Here is an 18,098-nt window from a genome sequence, read left to right on the forward strand (position 1 = left end):
CAGATCAAGGTGACTATAAAGAAGCTGCAGAACTTAAAGTTCATACCACAGACCATGATTCCTTTAATTCATTTCTGTTCAATTTGAGACTACATGTCCATTCTCTCTGATTCCCCCAAGTACAGGAAAAACATACTTGGTATTTGTGGAAAAGAAAAAGAAAAGTACCTTTAAAACTACTTTTTTATTTAAAAAAAGGGGGGGGGGGCAGCTTTTTTGGGGCTAAGACTTTAAGATTCAGAATCATACCAGAGATTTAAAGCATTTTTGGAATAGGACAAATCCTGAATCTAGAACTAAATAGTAGATTGCCTAAAAGGAAAACTTGCTAACGCAGTAGTATTTATTCCGTTAATGGTCCCTCTTTGGTGCTTTGAAATGTTGCTGACTATTCTTGACTTTAGTTGTGGGATTGGTTCAGTTGTTATGTTGTTTGAAACTTAATCTTCTCCACCCTCTAGTTTCTAGTCCCCCACCCCCCAAAAGGAAGAGAAACTACTTTTATGGTACATATCTCTTCCTCTAACCTACTTGAAGGATGAATAAAGCAAAAATAACACACTAAATTATAGTTATAAGATTTTGAAATCTATTATTTATGGCTAATGTGATATATTTAGTATTAAGATACTCTTAAGAATTGTATTGGTAGCTTCCATTCTTTCCCTAATATAACTTACATTGCAGTACATTTGAATCTTAATAGTGTGTTACAAGGTACTGATTTCTTTCTGTATAAGTGTTTTGAACAGAAAAAGTAAAAAATAAAAATAAAAAAAACCCACTCTCATGGTTTAAGATTAGAGTCTGATTTACAAATCACTAAAGAGTTCTTTGGGAGAGACTTTTCAGTTAATGCCAGATTCTAAACACATTCTACATGACTAGTTACTTGACGGGTGTATGGTTTTATGTTCCCCTGGGAACATGCTTGCCTCTTGCTCTCTGTAGGAACCACTGGCCTTACATGTGAGAAGACTTGGATTCATATGTGTAATGAATGGAATCAAGTCTTTGAGAACTTAAGTAAATTGATATTATCTTCTTCCTATCCAGCACGTTTTTGAAAATATGTTTCCAGGGACTGTTTTTTGAAAGTTGTCAAAGTAATAGTTAAAAAAAGAAGATCTGGGGCTGGGGATATAGCTCAGTTGGTAGAGAGCTTGCCTTGTAAGCATAAGGCCCTGGGTTCAATCCCCAGCACTGCAAAAAAAAAAAAAAAAAAAGATCCTCAGGTGTTCCACGAGTTACGTAGATACATGGATTTTACAGCAGTTTTACATTTTAAACGGATAGAACAATGTATTTTTTTGCAGTCTACATCTTAACCTGGTTTTGGATACTGATTTTTTTTCTAATTTTTCTTTTGTGTGGACTTACTAATAGTCATACATAAACTTTAATGTTGTTATTAAGGGCTTCAAAAAATTATTTCAGGGCTGAGGATGTAGCTCAGTGGTAGAACACGTGCTTATTAGCAAGGCTCTGAGTTTGATCCCCAGCATTGCAAAAAACAAACCAAAAAAAGGTACATATTTTTAAGAATTATTAAAATTATTTCATTATTCTTGCATGGCATATGATAAATAAGTGACAATATTTACTTCTGTTGCAATATATAAAATGTTACAAACTTGATTTTAATGTGGTCTTTCATAACATCTACGTACAAAATTCAGTTTTTAACTGCTTCCTTGTTCATAGTGGCATATTAGCTAAATGTATTTTTAAGTAATTATGTAAGATGTAGCCATTTCATTAAATGAACTTTGCAGCCACATGCAGACATTGAGTTCCTGAATCCCGGTCCCCGAATTCCATTCTGTCTTGGGACAGTGACTCTGGCCCTGACTGTTTGGTTGATGGGATAGGACCAGGTGGGTGGATCCAGGGGTACCCAGAGAAGTGGAGAGGGCTGACACCAATGAAAAGGTTTGTGACCCATAAATTCTTAGAAGTGGAAATTTTGTCACAAGACTATTTCCTCTCCAGCAATTTTTTGTTTCTTTGCACTTTTGTTAATTCATTACATGAAAAATGATCACTTATTCTTATTTGTAATTCTTTTAGCACTAGTGAGGTGGATATTTTCAGATACATAGCCATTTTCATTTTCTCATATGCAGGTTATAACTGTCTTTAGCAGATGTAAGTTTCTTTTTAATGATTCCAGGAAATAAGTAGTTTCCTGGATATTTATTCTATTCGTTAAATTGCAAGTTTTATGTCTGAAAATTGATTTATTTTATCATATTTCAGGCATTTGCATTCCCATATCTCTTAAAAAATGAATACTTAAAAAAATAACTCCAAACCCTAGCTTAGTATTTAAATACTGCTGTGTCTGATTAATTATATCATTATTGTGCATTCTTTGTCCTATCCAAAACCACTGCCAACACCAATGTCAAATAATTTTTCCCATTTTCTTCTGGAGGAAAACAATACAATTTTTTCCTTTTCTGCCTCATTCCTTAGATAACCTCTTGATAGTGGTAAGAAGTAAATACCAAATATAATCATTTGCATTTTAGTTTCATGTTATCCCAATGTAAAACAGAATCCATCATTTTTTTAGTCAACATGTTAAATGTTAGTCAACATTTGTCAAGGACGTGTTATATGCCAAGGATAAAGTAAACTCATTCCTTTTCTTTTTACAGGGAATTGATACTGATGCTGAGAATTGTGCAGTGTGTATTGAAAATTTTAAAGTAAAGGACGTTATCAGAATTCTGCCATGCAAGTATGTTCTTTTTACCTACTGAGATATTAACAATTGTTTGACAAGTTCAGTATCCTGACAAAAGAGTTCCGTGTCCTTTATGGTATGAAGATCTTGCTATCTTTGATCATCTCGTCTTTCGAAAGAAAAGCTTAGGTTTTCGTACTGTCTTCAAAGCTCTTTAAAATTGCTTTGCTTAGGACACTTCCATGACCATTAGACCCATTGTACATCTTTGTCATAAGTGAGTTTTTAGTCTCATAAGCAGGTATTCATTAGCTTACTGGGAATCCCAATGTATACTTAGCAAAGCAAAAAGGTGAAGGACCCAAGGGAGAGGGCCCAAAACAGCTAGCAGGAAGCAGTTGGGGGATGGCAGTGGTTTGCTGTTTGCTCCCTGAGTTTGAGTTCTCTTTGAGGTCGTGTGAAGTAAATATTCCTCCTTTTCCTTGGTTACAGTAACTTAGTTTTGCTCAAGTTCAGTTTTCGCAACAGGAAGTTGTGATTTCCTTTTTATACTAACAGGCTACTTTAATTGATAACTTCTAAAAAAAAATTCTTAGCAGAAGGGTTTATTTTATGTACAGAAATGATATGTTTTAAGTCAGATAAATTTGTTACACTGTACACCTTCTAGAAGCTGTCATAAGTTAACATATTTGTGTTTTGCTTTGTTTGCAAAGCATTTTAGTATATATTCAAGTACTTCAGGGTAGATTAAGTTCTTGATAATTCTGTGAAGGAAATAAAGGAATGAGTACCAGAATAACAAAGTAAAAGTTTCCTGAATAAAAGTAGATGTGGGTACCTAATGAATTGGGAACAGTACAGGTTGATCATGTCCTATAGAACATCATTAAAGTCAAAAAGAGTTTTTAATCTGGGCTGGTTTGGGACAGGTCTTCCTTAAAATAATGCTCACAATACTGCACAGATGAGCCTAGGTGTCTATACCGATGGCTGAGCTGACCTTCAAATGCAGACATGTACATTTCCTTGTCTCCTCATAGAGAGTTTTACTTCATCCCCAATTTTCTCCTGTGATTTATACAACACATTCCCAATAATATTTTTGTGAAAATTATTCCCTTGGATCTGTCAGTTTTTAGTTTGCAGATGGAAGGTCAAAAGGCAAGGTGAACTAGACTATGATATAATTAAGAACTGATACTTTTAATCGACTTGGGGGATTTCGCTTTGAAGAGAAGTTCTTCAAATGACAGTGATAATGAACAGTCGCTAGACATGTGCTGTGCTCAGCATTGTTACACACATGCTGCTTGTGCCTCTCGGAGTAGCCTGTCCTTTAGGTACAAAGAGGGACGGAGGAGCCTTGCCCAGGGCCAAGGCCGTTGAGTTGCACATTGGGCATTTGAGCCCTGTCTGTGTGACTCCAAAGCCCATACCTGATGCCCTGTCTTCCTCATGCATCACATGGGCGGAAACAGCTAAGGAAACAACAGCAAACCATTAAAGAAGAAAATATATATGTCCTTTAAAAATTCTGATAATGATAGGTCCTCGTTTATTAATGAATGTTTTTAAAATAGGTAAGAGAAAAAAATGTTTTCTAAGCCTGCCACCCAAAGATGGTTGTTAATGTTTTGCTGTATTTCCATTTGACTGCTTTTAAGAACCCATATAATACACTATTCAATTTATTAGCCTTAGCTTACTTAAACCACATGCATTCCCAAAAGACTTGCAAGTAATTTAATCAAGTGCACAGAAATGTACACCCTAGGATGGGATGGAAATAAATCGTGCTATTTTTGTGGAATGAAGAGAATATTTTACTGAAAGTTCCAAATTCTGTTGTAAGTAGATTAGATTATAATTTAGGAAAAACAAATACTCTAGAATGTTGATTTGACATTGGCTAACTTGTACTGAGGGGATGAGTTGATAGAATGTCTTATTTCCTTTATAAGATATATAAACATTTATTTTAAAACATTAACACATACTTAATTTTTTTAGGCATATTTTTCATAGAATATGCATTGACCCATGGCTTTTGGATCACCGAACATGTCCAATGTGTAAACTTGATGTCATCAAAGCCCTGGGATATTGGGTTTGTTACATTTTTGTTTATATTCAATCTCTGCCCCAGTTTGTTCCGAGTGATTAGATTTCATTATTGACCAGAGACAAGAGAAACAGACAAGCTCCTTCTTATAGCCTTGTGGTTCTTTGAAGAAGTTTTTTTCTTTATTAAAAAAAAGTTCTTAAAGTAATCAAAAGTTAATGAACTCAATTCATGGTGTAATAATAGGCCAGGATGTTTCCCAGAAAGTTTCTAATTATGTAGACCAAAATAACTTGGTATACTATACTGCAAAATGTTTATGTGGTGATCAGTTTTGTATAAACAAGAATTGTAAGATGTTTCAAATGGAACGAACCTCCTAATAACTTTTCTGGCTTAAGTGCACATTTTACATGAGGAAACTAAAGTCAACAAACACTTCTTCAAATCTGTTCTTCCTTATCACTGGATTTCAAAATTAAATAAAGCTGGGTACATTGTTCTGCGTTGAATTTGATCTTTCAGTTTGTGATAGGTAGATGGTCAGGAACCTTTCTCAGAAGACATGAGGGCAAAATGAAAGATATAACAGCCAGCTGTGTGCTTGCTAAAAGCCTTAAATACATGATAATATTTACTCCCACAACTGTTAGCTTCCTTGTCCTACTAGTTAGAAACTCATGCTTAAAAAAGCTGAATATCTAAGGTTGCGCAGGTAGTTCATGGGGGATTAGCTTTCAAACACAAACTTGCTTAATTCTGAGTTCACATTCTTGACTATTACCCAACCCAAAGAGAAGGATATAGAGGAAAAAGTTATTTTTTTAGATTGTTAATTGTTTATTGTCTTATCAGAGTCTCCATAAAATGTTAATGTCAAAATACTCTCATAATAAAATTTTTAAAGATAAGATCTATGAAAAAATATTTTGAACATTGATTTTTTTGTTGTTGTTGCTAAACATAGTTTTAGAGTTTTTTTGTAGTTTATTATAGAACAGGAACTACAAAGATGTAGACAGATATTTTTTTAGTACTGGGGTTTGAACCCAGGGCTTTGCACATGCTAGACAAGCACTCTACTACTGAGCTACACCCCCAGCTCCTTTTACTATTTTTTATTTTGAGATGGTGTCTTGCTTAGTTTCCCAGGCTGGCTGATGATCCTCTTCTCAGCCTAGGATTCCAGGCATTGTTTTATGCAACTTAAAGCCAAATAGTCAGGTAAGCATCAGTAATGGTATCACTAAAGAATTGACCTGTGAAACAAGACTGTTCGCTACCTCCTGGCAACAGGTCTGTCTAAAATTTCCTCTCATCTAGCTTACAGTATCTTCAGAAGATACTGAAGAAACCTCTCCTTAGTAACTGCCTTGAAATGCTCTGTCTGACATGAGTCCCAGGATAACCTCTCTGTATGCACCCAGGAAGCAGGAAGGCCAGCAACCCAGAACTGCTTTAGTCCAACCTCATCCTGCTTTGATATCCTGAAAAGTTGTCTTGCTTCCATAATTTCTAAAGGTCACTTGGTGGGGTTTTTAAATCATTGTTGTTTCTTCAGCATGGCATAACATGCCTCCCCAGTGGGCTTGGCTCTTGTCCTCTTTGCTCCAGAAACTATATCTTAGCGAGGGACTGAACCTTCCTGGCTCAGCATTTTAAATGCTAGAACACAGGGAGTTTGACAGAGTATTTTCTTGGCAGTCATAGACTTACCATCTTTTATCAGGTACACTCTGAAACTCTTGCTAGGTTGTTCTCTTCATTAGTCAGTAATTTTCAAACTTGCTTTTCATTTCTGGACATTTGTATGAGGGAATTTCACTGACCTTACTGTAGAGACTTTCATCCTCATGAGTTTTGATTTGGGAACATAGCTCCATATATATTTCATGTATTAAAAGTCAAGAGTCTTTGTTTTGCATTAAGTTAAGCTGCTTTCTTAGAATGTTCATTTCAGAAAGCTACTCTTTTATCCCCAGAATGCCTAATTTAGTTTTTGAAGGGTAGAGACCTACAGTAACTTTAAAGCTAATGAAATAATCCACTTGTCTTACTTTTAGGGTTTTAATCTTTATATGGTTTGCCATTTTCTTTAGACCTGTCAACTCCTCTTGCCTTGCATAGCATGCTTTCTTCTAGTTTTCTATTTTTTAATAATCACGTGAGAGTCACCAGTGGCTCCTGACACAGACTTTAAGAATCATCCTTTGGTTTGCTCCATGCTACTTGTCACTTTTCATTCATTCAACAAGCGCTGATCAAAGGAATGCCATTTAGGTGTTAGAACTGAACTTGCTGTAGGGAGACAAAGATGGATAAGACAGCCCCTCTGCTCGAGGGCTCTTGGGACTGGTGGGGGCCAGTACGCAGACATGATGAGAGGAGTGTCTGGGTACTGACTGGAGCATTGAGCAAGGAGAAGTGAGAAAACGGAGGGCCACTGAGCTGGTGTTAAAGGATTTCACCAGCACCTCAGTATACTGTTGATGGATGGTGCGTCCCCAGGTTAGTTAGGTTTCTAGATAAACAGCTTGGGGTGGGGTTCAGCAGGAGTTTGGCTTTGCAGTAACACAACAGCAATGGGATTTGTTGCTTGGTGTGTTGGGAGTCAGTGGGAGGGAATGCTCAGTGCTGGGTGAGCACTGACGAGGGAGGAGCGGTGGTTCTGGACACAGGCGAAGCGGGCCAGTGGTGTCCTGAGAACCCAGAGGAGACGGGTGGAGTGCCCCGTGAGCCAGGTGATCACATCAGGCTATGGTGACCCTGGTTTTGTAAGTCACCTTCCAGCAGTGTCATCTATTCACACACCGCTCTGACTTTGTTATCCCCCAAATGTCAAGGCTTAGTGTAATGATGCCGTGGAGCCTCTGGCCCTCCTTTCATTATTTTATTTAACTAACAAATGAAAAGGGAGGGAAGGGTGAGGCAAACTACAGCGGAGAGAGCTGAGAGATCCCTATCTACAAGGCAGGAGCCAGGACTCAGGACCGAGTTGTTTTTTTGTTTTATTTTAAGGAAGCCAGAATATAGTGTGAAGCATTCTGTTGTCCAGAAGCCTGTTGACTTTTGCCATATTCAGTGTTCAAATGTCAGTGATGTCTTAACTGCATCATAAGCAAGAGGACAGACAAGTGCTGACGGAGTTACTTAGAAAAGGTATTTTCTTATATTCGGATTTTCAAGGGAGCAGAAGCCGAGGATGTTCAGGAGCTGCCCACTCCTGAGTCTGCCCCTGAGAGTGTTTCGCCTGGGAATGTGAGTGTGGCTTTACAAGAGGAGGGCAGAAGCAGTGGCAGCAGCCTGCCATCCTCCTCCTCTAGCGAGTCTGGGCCTCGGTGCCCCGCCTCTTATAAAGAAGACGCAGGGGAACACACAGCACTGCTAGGTAAGTGGCTGGCAGATTTAACCAACCTGTTTGTTTTCCTAATATGTAACCAGTTGGCCTTAGGTTGTTTAGTGAGTGATGATTATTTGTGATTTTTTTCTTTCGTTGTGCTGCGGATTGAACCCAGGCCCTCTCACAGGCTAGGCACTTGCTCTACCACTGAGCTATACCCTCTGCTCCACAAAAAATATGTTCAGATATTGCAAGGCAGGGAAAATTGATTTCTTTATTCTTCCTTTTAAAAATGTCTGAGGTATCCTGCTTCTTTAAAGGTTAAATCTAAAATAATTTCGCCTAGTCAAAATCTCATCTGAAATTTTATTAGAATTAACTCGTGGATTATTGTAACTGGGAAGAATTGCTGCTTGCCAATTTGAATGTTGCATCTTGGATAAGAGAGTATATTTTTCTAAGCAGTGAGATTCAAAGTCAGTTTGTTTTTTAGCATGTGAGGTGAAGATAGGTAGACACACTAGAATTGAAGCTTTGAACTAGTACCAGAAAAAAAAAAGAACCTTTTGAAATAAAAAGGAGAATGGATATTACAGAACCATGAAGTTGTAAGGGTTGATCTCTTTGCCCTCCACACTCCAGGGCATCTTGTTAAAAATGGCTCTTATTTTTAAGCATCCCATTGTATTAAGCCAAAGTTGGTACCATTGTGATTTTGCTGTTGCCTCAGACTTTAGGGACCTGAATTTGCTTTCTCTGGCACATGACCAGCCTTGAGAATGTACAGACACAGGCTCCTGTCCTTCTGAATGTCCTTCAAAACAGTCTCCAGTTTCCTGTTGTCTCTGCCTTGTGACCTGTAGTGCATTGCACTTGACCATAGTGTCTCCTCAGGTGCCCACTTAGAAGTAAGATAACAATTCAAAGTAGTGGATAGAAGTAAAGAAAATGGAAAAAGAAACTAGGTTTACAAAACAATAAAATGTCAGGTACATTCTAAAGAAGCTGGATTCTCCCTCCTGAAAACTTCAGCCCCTTTTGGGGGCTCACTTTTTATTTTTTCTCCTTGTCCTTTCTTTAATCCTAAGTAGTATTCTCTAGCAAATTAACTGGTAAGTTGTAAGATAATGTTCTTTCTGTCCTGTAGCAGTTACAGTATACACTGAGAAATGCTAAATTTAAAAAATCAGTTATTTTAAGTGGACATTAGTACTTGCAGAGTATAATGCAGTTTTGCTTATGGTTAAGAAAACGTTACTAGACTCAAAGTAATAGCTAATAAATCAGTGTGGAACCATGAGTGGAGCACCCTGTGAGTGTCCCTGCTACCTGCCTTCCCACTGTCCCGTCCACTTACTCCTCCCTCTTGTAGGGAGCTCAGAGTATTTGACTCTAAGGCAACACTGGTCAAAACATACAAAATTTCTGTTAAATGGGAGGAATAAGTTCAAGACATGGTGACTCTAGTTAACAATGTATCATGTATTTGAAAATAATAAAAATAGTAAAAAATGGTAAAATTAGACTAAGTGTTGTTATGACAAGTATATAAGGTAATACACACATTAATAAGCTTTGTTCAACCTTTCTAGTTTATACATATTTCAGAGCACCATGCCGTACATCATAAATATATACCGTTCGTATTTTCCAATTTGAAAAGTAAATCCATTTTTTTTCTTTAGGTCAAAGAAAGGGTTAATAATAGGGGCTGGGGACTCTGATAGAGTGCATGCTTGGCATGTGTAAAACCTGGTGTTCAGTCCCCAGCACCAAAAATAAAACAAATTAGCAGTTATATTTATGTTATTTTACCACTAAATTTTAAAGTGGAATATTTGGTTCTACTGCTGTGTTGAGGGAAGTATCCCACAGTCCTCAGAAACCTTTTGAGCTTCAGTGATTTTGCACCCCTGGTTTTCTAGCCTGAAGGCCTGGATGTAAACACCAGCTCCTCCACATCTTTACCCTGATAAAATGGGGATAATGACATGCTAGTCTGTACCTCATAAGATCATATGTAGTGCCAATAAATGTTAGCCATGTTTTCAGTGGTGGCTACATCATTATCACATCTGCTTTTTTACTATTGAAAACATTCCAGTACTGTCAGCTCAAACTTTGTCTTTTTTTGTAGCACCATGCAGATGAGATTAATATGACTGTCTAATACTAGAAACCCTCTCTTAGCATATATGAGAAACATGGTTCTGTATTTTTCTTGTTGACTGTTTCTCTGCAATGGGATATTATTTTTGCATGTAAGTTTATGTAAATGTTTCTGAAATTTGTTTCTTGAAATACCATATCCAGATGAGTTAGCTGTATTTGTGTAACTGAAGTTTGGAATGTGTTGACCAACCTACTGACCTAGGGTGGCTTTTGATGCTTTGTTGTAGATGCCGGCAGGAGTGACCCTCAGCGTGGAGGACCCGTCTCCTAGTGCACATCCCTGATAGACCCATAGTTTGAACTAAAAAGGACATTTTATTTTTTTATTTTAGCACACAGTTTATATACTTGAAAATAATGTACATTATTTTACCTTTCAGATTCAGATTTGATATACAGAGGGCTAAGATATTTTACTCTTAAAGAGACTTTTCGATTCATCTTCATATTTATCTATAAGAATACAGTGTTTATGATAAATTATTTTGGACTATCAGATGATGCCTAGGGAAGGCACTAATGTGGAAGGGGGTTATTTCTAAATACTACACTAGCTACTACGGTACTGTAAACACAAGGTTAATTTTGTTTCTTGAGCTTTTTAGACAAAGCACACCAATTTTAGATTAGTTGAAGTAGAATTGTGTGATTACATTCAATAATTGATCACACAGGCTTTCTCCAAAGGAAAAACTTCGAGAACTTACTTTAAACTTGCAAGATGAGAAATCTATAGCTTTCTTGCACATTTTGCATTGTACATAGAGATTTCAGAACCTGAGAGAGCGATTTCCATTGTCGTCTGGAATTATGAGAAAAGCGCTAGACGACTTTAGGAATTGCATCTTCCCTTTAGTACCAACTACTTGTGACATCTTGATGGAGGGAAGTTTGTCCACCTTTCCTACAAATAAAAGGTTAAGACTTTATATTTCACATAAGCATTAAGTTATTTGCTGCTTGATTATGGAAATCAAATAGATGTACTATGATTCATTTTTATAATGATGAATATATTGGTTCTAATTGTAATTTAATCTTTACAATTAAAAGGTGATAGATGAAGAATTTTGGTTTTTGTTGTTGTTGGAATAAAGTAACCAGTTTTTCTTGATTAGTTCTTAAGCAAGTCCTTGCTTAACTATTCCCCCGCTCCTTTTTTTTTTTTAAACTTTTGTTTACTGTTCTCATAGGTCAAAGGTAAAGCTTTTGGAGATTGCTGTTTTATAAAGTGACCAAACAGATTCTGCTCTTTTCTCACTTCTTGGAGGTAGAAGTCAAGGATTACGTAGTAGTTATTTCTGTAGAGTGTAGATTCTATACACTTTTGTTAATTCTGAACTATTTACTTTATTAAGGAAAATGTAATTTTAAAAATGTATAAAGAATTTATCTTATAGCTGTATCTAGAATATAAGGGTTTCTGAAGCTTATTTTCTCCATCTATGTACTATATACATAAACTGAGTCTAGCTATTTGGAGTAAAGTACTTCATGAGTTGTTTTACTGAAATAAACTGTATAGCCAGATTTGATAAGAGGGGCTATTGAAATAGAAAATTTGTCTTGCTTTGAGCACTTGTTTTCACAGACAGCCTCAAAGTTAGTTTCCATAAAAGCTGTTATCTTGAAGTCTACCTTCTGTGTTCACTGTGAATAGAAAAATACATTCTTGATTCTGTATCAAGTAGATTGTCTTTCAAGAGACACGTAAGGAAAAGTGCTTTAATAATTCTTTTTGGTAGCTAATGAAGCTGTCTCAGAACACTGTCACAGACTGAGGTTAATTATAGAAGTGTAACTTCTTAATCAGCAAATGTCAAAATAGCTTCCCTTAATTCTTACCAGAATCTTTATGGAAACTTTAAAGTTAATAAAATACTGAGAATATAGGGAATCTAGATGAAGAGTATAATGAATAAGAGATCTAGTTACTTTCCTCCTAACAATTGTCATAAAAGCCATTTGTTCACATAATGTGGAACAGTGTTTTTTACTTTGAAAATCGGGAATGGTGTGAAGGAACAGAGTTGGTGACACTGAAGCACATGGTGGTTCTCTGCTTGCCTGCCTCTTCACTCCCTGCAGTCTTGATTGGCATTCTGACTTTCCCAGCAGAAAACCTCAAAGGACCAGAGAGGTGTAAGGACATGCATCATTTGGCAGGTATTGGTTTCTTATGTGCTGTCTTTTTCTGTATCTTGAACATAACGCCATGCCAGAAAGATTGCTCCCTGTGGTTACTGAGGAATGATGACAATAAAAGGCCGAATTGCAGTGTCCCCCTTAGCAGTTTGCTCTCTGGGTGCACAATGACAAAAATCTCCTGAAGCGACCCACTGGCCTGACCTCAGTAACACCAGGATTGAAGCTGCATGCCTAGGGGAGGCTTTCTGAGTGGGAGGGCTAAGAAGGGCATTCCCAGAGATTGGGAATGATTTGGCTGTTTCAAAGAAAAAGTAATCACTGGCTTCAAGATGACATTAGGGCTTGACCAAGTAGTAAATACCTCTCTCTGTGCCCACATACTTACCACCTCAAGGATTATTGGAATTGTAAAAATAATAACGGAACTTGAAAAATAGGTGTGTGTCCATCTGGAGGAAGTACCCAGTGTAACCAAATTTCCCAATAAGATGGTTTAATTTGACAGCAGTTGCTTTGAGCACTTTAAAATTTATTTGTTCTTGAAGGAGAAGATTAAGTCCATGTATATGTGTTACTAACTAGAACTTGAGGTAATTGTGCTTTAGTCAAAAGCAGTTTCTAGGGGCCCAGGATAAGCCCTGCTTTGCCATTTCCTGAAGCACAGGACGTTGGCTTGAAGCAAAGCTAGTTTTGTGGCATAACATGCTTCTGTAAGGCAACCACCCTTGAGAAGAGCCATCTGTGCCTTTCCCAGCTAGTTTAATTTTAAAAGTCTTAAAAACACTTGTCAGCATTTCAAACGCTAGTAATTGGATTACTAGTTTGAAAAGTGAAATGTCTACCATGTCATGATCAGCCACATAATCAGAGACTTGCCCTCTTTCTACAGCAACATATTAAAAAGGAAGTTGTGAGTTGAAAAGTATGTGGGTGCAGTGGCACATGCCTGTAATCCCAGTGAATGGGGACGGGCTCTGAGGCAGGAGGATTGCCAAGTTTAAGGCCGACCTATTGAGCTGCTGTCTCAAACAGATAGGACTGGGGCTGTAGCTCAGTGGGAGAATGTTGGCCCAATTTCCAGTAGAGGTTGGGGGACTAGGGGATTGAGATTTTAGGAAAATGTCAGGCCATCCTTTTGAATGAGCTGTGGGCCTGTATCATGAGCTCATGAGAGAAGCCTGAGACTACCAGTACCTTCTGAGGGCTGATATTAGTTTCCAAATTCTAGGATTATACAGGAGCTTTTTGATGTTTCTTATGGCTTTTCCTGAATTGAACAGTAGTGATTGCATAACAAAACAGACTGGATAGAAAAATGAAATCAGCACAGCAACTTGTCTTAGTAAGCACAGGGTGCTAGAATTATAATAAACATGTAATACATTCTTCTTAATTTTCCAGATACCCTTACATTATCTTAAAGGGAAATCACTCAGAAGTATTGCTTAAAATAGAATGAGTGATCCATCATTCTCCACGAGAAAATGGGAATGTATAGAACAGTGTGCTATTTAAAAACAGGTGAATGAGTACATGCTCCATAAGTGTCTGAGTGAAACCATTTCTGTAAAATTGCTTAACTGAATAATAAATCCTGTTAATGAGTATTATTTGGTTATATTTTTGGATCCCAAACTTTCTCTTTTGAAATAACTTCTTTTACTGCTGTTATTTATTGCTGTCTTTTTTTTTAACAGGTGATTTGAAGATATTAAAACTACAGAAAAATCCTGAAAACTCAAGGTTTTATTTTTAATGTCTTCTTTTGTCTAACAGAATTAAATTGAACTCAGTTGTACTTAAAAGTTGATTGCACAGTATCGAATCCCGGTGAAGGGAAGGGAATCTTGCTGTTGTCCAGGCTGGCCTTGAATTCCTGGGCACAGTGGTGCTCCTGCCTCAGCTGCCTGAATAGCTGGGATTACAGGCACCACCCCCACGCCCAGCTTGTCTTTTACTTTTCAACATGTTTAGTGATGAACCTTTTTGTGATATTGTAAGCCTCAACTCAAGTCTTATTTTTTGTAAAATACTTTCTAAATACAACTATTATTATTTGTAAGCTGCATATTTAAAAATAAATTTGAGGGACTGGGGATATAGCAGAATGGGAGACTGATTTACCTGTGAGAGCCCCCGAGTTCAGTCCTCAGCACTGCAAAAGCGAAATAAATTTGAGACTCTTTTCTTTTTCAAATAAACACTATGTGAGATCTTGATCCTCCTTATTTGCAGAATTCATGTTTAAAAACTTGCCTTCTCACTAAAATTCACTTATAACCCCAAAATCATCACATACCGCTTTCAGGAGTCATTTTCAGTTGAGCATGGGTTGAAATTTTGAGTCGCCTGATACATTTCTGAGGTTGGTTGAATAAGGGAACAATCTGCCTTGTTTCTGCTGTCATAGTACAAGCAGGTCTTTTCCGTGGTCTATTTAGTACCAAATTTTTTTGTACTTTTGTTTGCAACTTCACTGTTTAAAATTGGCCATAAGCATGGTAAAGAGCAAGACTGTGATATGCTTTTAGGGTAAAATATGTGTTAGATTAAGCTTCATTCAGACATGAATTAAGTGCTGTGCTGTTGACTTTTCAAGTTCAGTGCTATATTTTGCTAGAATCGGAAGTACATGGACTCTAAGTTGGGTTGTTTCTAACAATAGCATTTATTGAAACTGCAATTCCAAAACAGTGTCTCAGTAATGAACTGTTCTTTATCCAAGAATAGTTGGATCTAATTTGCAGAACAGTGATGCCCACTATTAGGCCTTGAGAGAAATTGGTGTTCTTTTTAAAATTTTTTCATTTGAGAAATTGGCAAGCAAATTACAAAATTTATATGGAAATGGAAAGCACTTAGAATAACCAACATGTTAAAAAGAATAGAACTGAAGAACTCATATTACCTGACTTAAAACTTTACAATAAACTGACATTAATGAAGATAGTGTGATGTTGGCAGAAAAATGGCACAGAATACAATTCAAAAATTGACCCACACAGAATACATGAATTGATTTTGAGCAAAGATGCCAAGGTAATCCAGTGGTAATGGATAGTGTTTCAACAAATGGTGCTGAAATAATTGGACTTCCATGGTAAACAACAACAAAACCAATATTCCTTGATACCTGTGTTGCATCAAATAGAAAAATGAATTAAAGTGATCAAATAAATACAGATAAAATATATGGATTTACAAATAGTAAAATACAACATTCAGAATATAAAAATCTTTACAGCTCAGAGAAAAGTGATTTTAAAATATCTTAAAGATTCAGATATAGCATGAAGAAGTAATAAGTAATGATACAAAGCTCATTCTCTGCCCATGATGAAATTAATAAGACATCAGAAATTACTAACAGAAGAAAATTTGAGGTATCCACAAACACAAAGAAATTAACACCTTAAGTAACAATGGATTAAAGAAGAAATCACAAGGGAAATTGGAAAATAATCTGAAATGAATGAAAATGAAAACATAACATGAAAGAATTTAAGTTATTCTGAACATATTCTTCAATTACAACAACTAAATTAAAAATCAACACCAGAAAGCTATCTGGAATATTTCCAAATATTTGGAAACAAGTACACTTCTGGAGACAGCATATTGTTGTGTCTTGTTTTTTTTAATCCAGTTTGCCAATCTGTCTTTTGATTCATGAATTTAGGCCATTTACATTCAATGTTACTGAGAAATAATTTTTATTCACTGTCATTTTTATTTCTGGTTTTTAATTTGAATTAGTTTCTCCCTTGATTATTCTAGTGTTTCTCCCTTTGCTGGTTTTTGCTTTTATTTTTTATTCCTTCTTAATGAAATATATTGAGTATATTTTGTTGTGCAGGGTTTTGCTGGGTAAAGTATTCTTCGCTGGTAACCATTTTCTTTCAGAGCTTGGTATATAGTATTCCAAGACTTCCTACCTTTTTTTTTTTTTTTTTTTTTGTAATTTTTTAAAGATGTTGATAGACCTTTGTTTTATTCATTTGTTTTTATGTAGTGCTGAGAATCGAACCCAGTGCCTCACACATGCTAGGCAAGCATTCTACCACTGAACCACAACCCCAGCCCCCCAAGACTTCCTACCTTTGAGGGTCTGGGTTAAGAAATCAGCTGAAATCCAGATTGGTTTCCTTCTAAATGTGAACTATCACTTTTCTCTGGCAGCCTTTAACATTCTATCCTTATTCTGTATGTTAGGCATTTTCATAATAATGTGCCTTGGTGTGAGTCTGTTGTAATTATGTGTATTTGGGTCCTGTAAGCCTCCTGTGTTTGATTTTCCATCTCATTCTTTAGGTTTGGGAAATTTTCTGATACAATTTCATTGAAAAGATTTTACATTCCAATAGTTTGTATCTCTGAGCCTTCATGTATCCAGGTAAATCTTAAATTTGGTCTTTTCAGGTTGTCCCATATTTCTTGGAAGTTCTGTTCATGGTCTCAACATCTTTTCTCCACTGTCTACTTTATTTTCAAGATTATATTTTTTTATCTTCATTGCCTAAAACTCTGTCTTCCAAGTGGTCTAGTCTGTTGGTGAATTTTAATTTGGTTTATTGATTCCTTCATTTCAAGGATTTCTGCTTGGATTTTTTTTTCCAGATATCTCTTTATTGAAGTGATCTTTCACTTCCTGTATTTTCCTCTCTGATTTCATTTCTTACATTGTCCTTTTTCCTGCAGTTCAATTTAACTGTGTACATTCTTAACTCCTGACATTTCTTCCACTGTGGTGTCAATGGATTCTGTTATTGGAGTATTTTGGTTTGCTTGGGGCAATTTGTTCCTTGCTTTTTCATGTTGTATGTATGTCTTCCCATATAACAGTATGAATCTAAGCCAGTAGAGTTTGTTCCCTGAGGACTTACAGTGTCCCTGAAAGTTTCCAGTACCTCACTATTTATTTAGAGACAACCTAAATACCTAAACTACCTAAAGACTACCACCAATGCAAATATGCAGCATTAAACCAAATAGTTCCTGCTGTGACCTCTACAGTGTTGTCACAATAAGCAGTTTTGCCTACAATAAAAACAGTAAGTTTGGGGCTGGGGAGATAGCTCAGTTGGTAGAGTGCTTGTCTTTGCAAGTACAAGGCCCTGGGTTCAATCCCTAGCACCGCCAACAAAAAAAAAAAAAAAAACAGTAAGTTTGCAAAAAGTGTTTACAATTTCAAAGAGTGAACAGGGAGAGAACAGAAGTGATATAGAATGTGATGATTATGAGGGAGAAGATAGTAAAAAATTGAAGAGTGAAAGAACAATAGGGATTGGCTGTTAGCAGAAGATAAAAGAAACAAGGGAAACAGGTGAGAGAAAATACATATAAAGTAAAACATTTAGAAATTAATACAAATAAAAATACAAAAAAATATACTGGTCAAGTATCCTAGTCCTCAACTGATCCATGAAAAATAACTGGCTTCAAAAATGCTAGAAATAAGAAAGAAATACGAATATGTATAAATGTCCATGAGCCATTAGGGTCACAGAAAATCAAAAAGAAGATAAATCTGTTTAAAAGTTAAAAGAATTTTTTTTCTGTTGGAGTTCAGAAGAATCTTGGCTTCTCAGCAGTGTGAGGTGGAGTCGGCTGGAGGATGATGCTTGCTCCACCCTCAAGGTGGGGTGGCTTGAGTGAGTTAATCCTGGAGGCGGGGTTTAGGC

At 36.5% G+C, this 18,098-nt stretch overlaps 1 protein-coding gene across 2 annotated transcripts in view; it reads left to right on the top strand.

Annotated features, from left to right (window-relative positions):
- The window catches only part of RNF149 (ring finger protein 149), a 31,578-nt gene extending 17,059 nt beyond the window's left edge, over positions 1 to 14,519 (top strand). Inside the window, exons 4-8 of one of the 2 annotated variants that reach the window (XM_079110104.1) lie at positions 2,664 to 2,746; positions 4,706 to 4,802; positions 7,944 to 8,145; positions 10,497 to 12,435; positions 14,115 to 14,519. In XM_079110104.1, coding sequence (XP_078966230.1) covers positions 2,664 to 2,746; positions 4,706 to 4,802; positions 7,944 to 8,145; positions 10,497 to 10,540 — 426 coding nt within the window. In that variant the 3' untranslated portion in view covers positions 10,541 to 12,435; positions 14,115 to 14,519. The other variant, XM_079110105.1, reaches the window with a different exon arrangement.
- Positions 14,520 to 18,098: the final 3,579 nt, after the last annotated feature.

Source organism: Sciurus vulgaris (genome assembly GCF_902686455.1).
Source record: "Sciurus vulgaris genome assembly, chromosome: 14".
NCBI classification, from domain to species: Eukaryota; Metazoa; Chordata; class Mammalia; order Rodentia; family Sciuridae; genus Sciurus; species Sciurus vulgaris.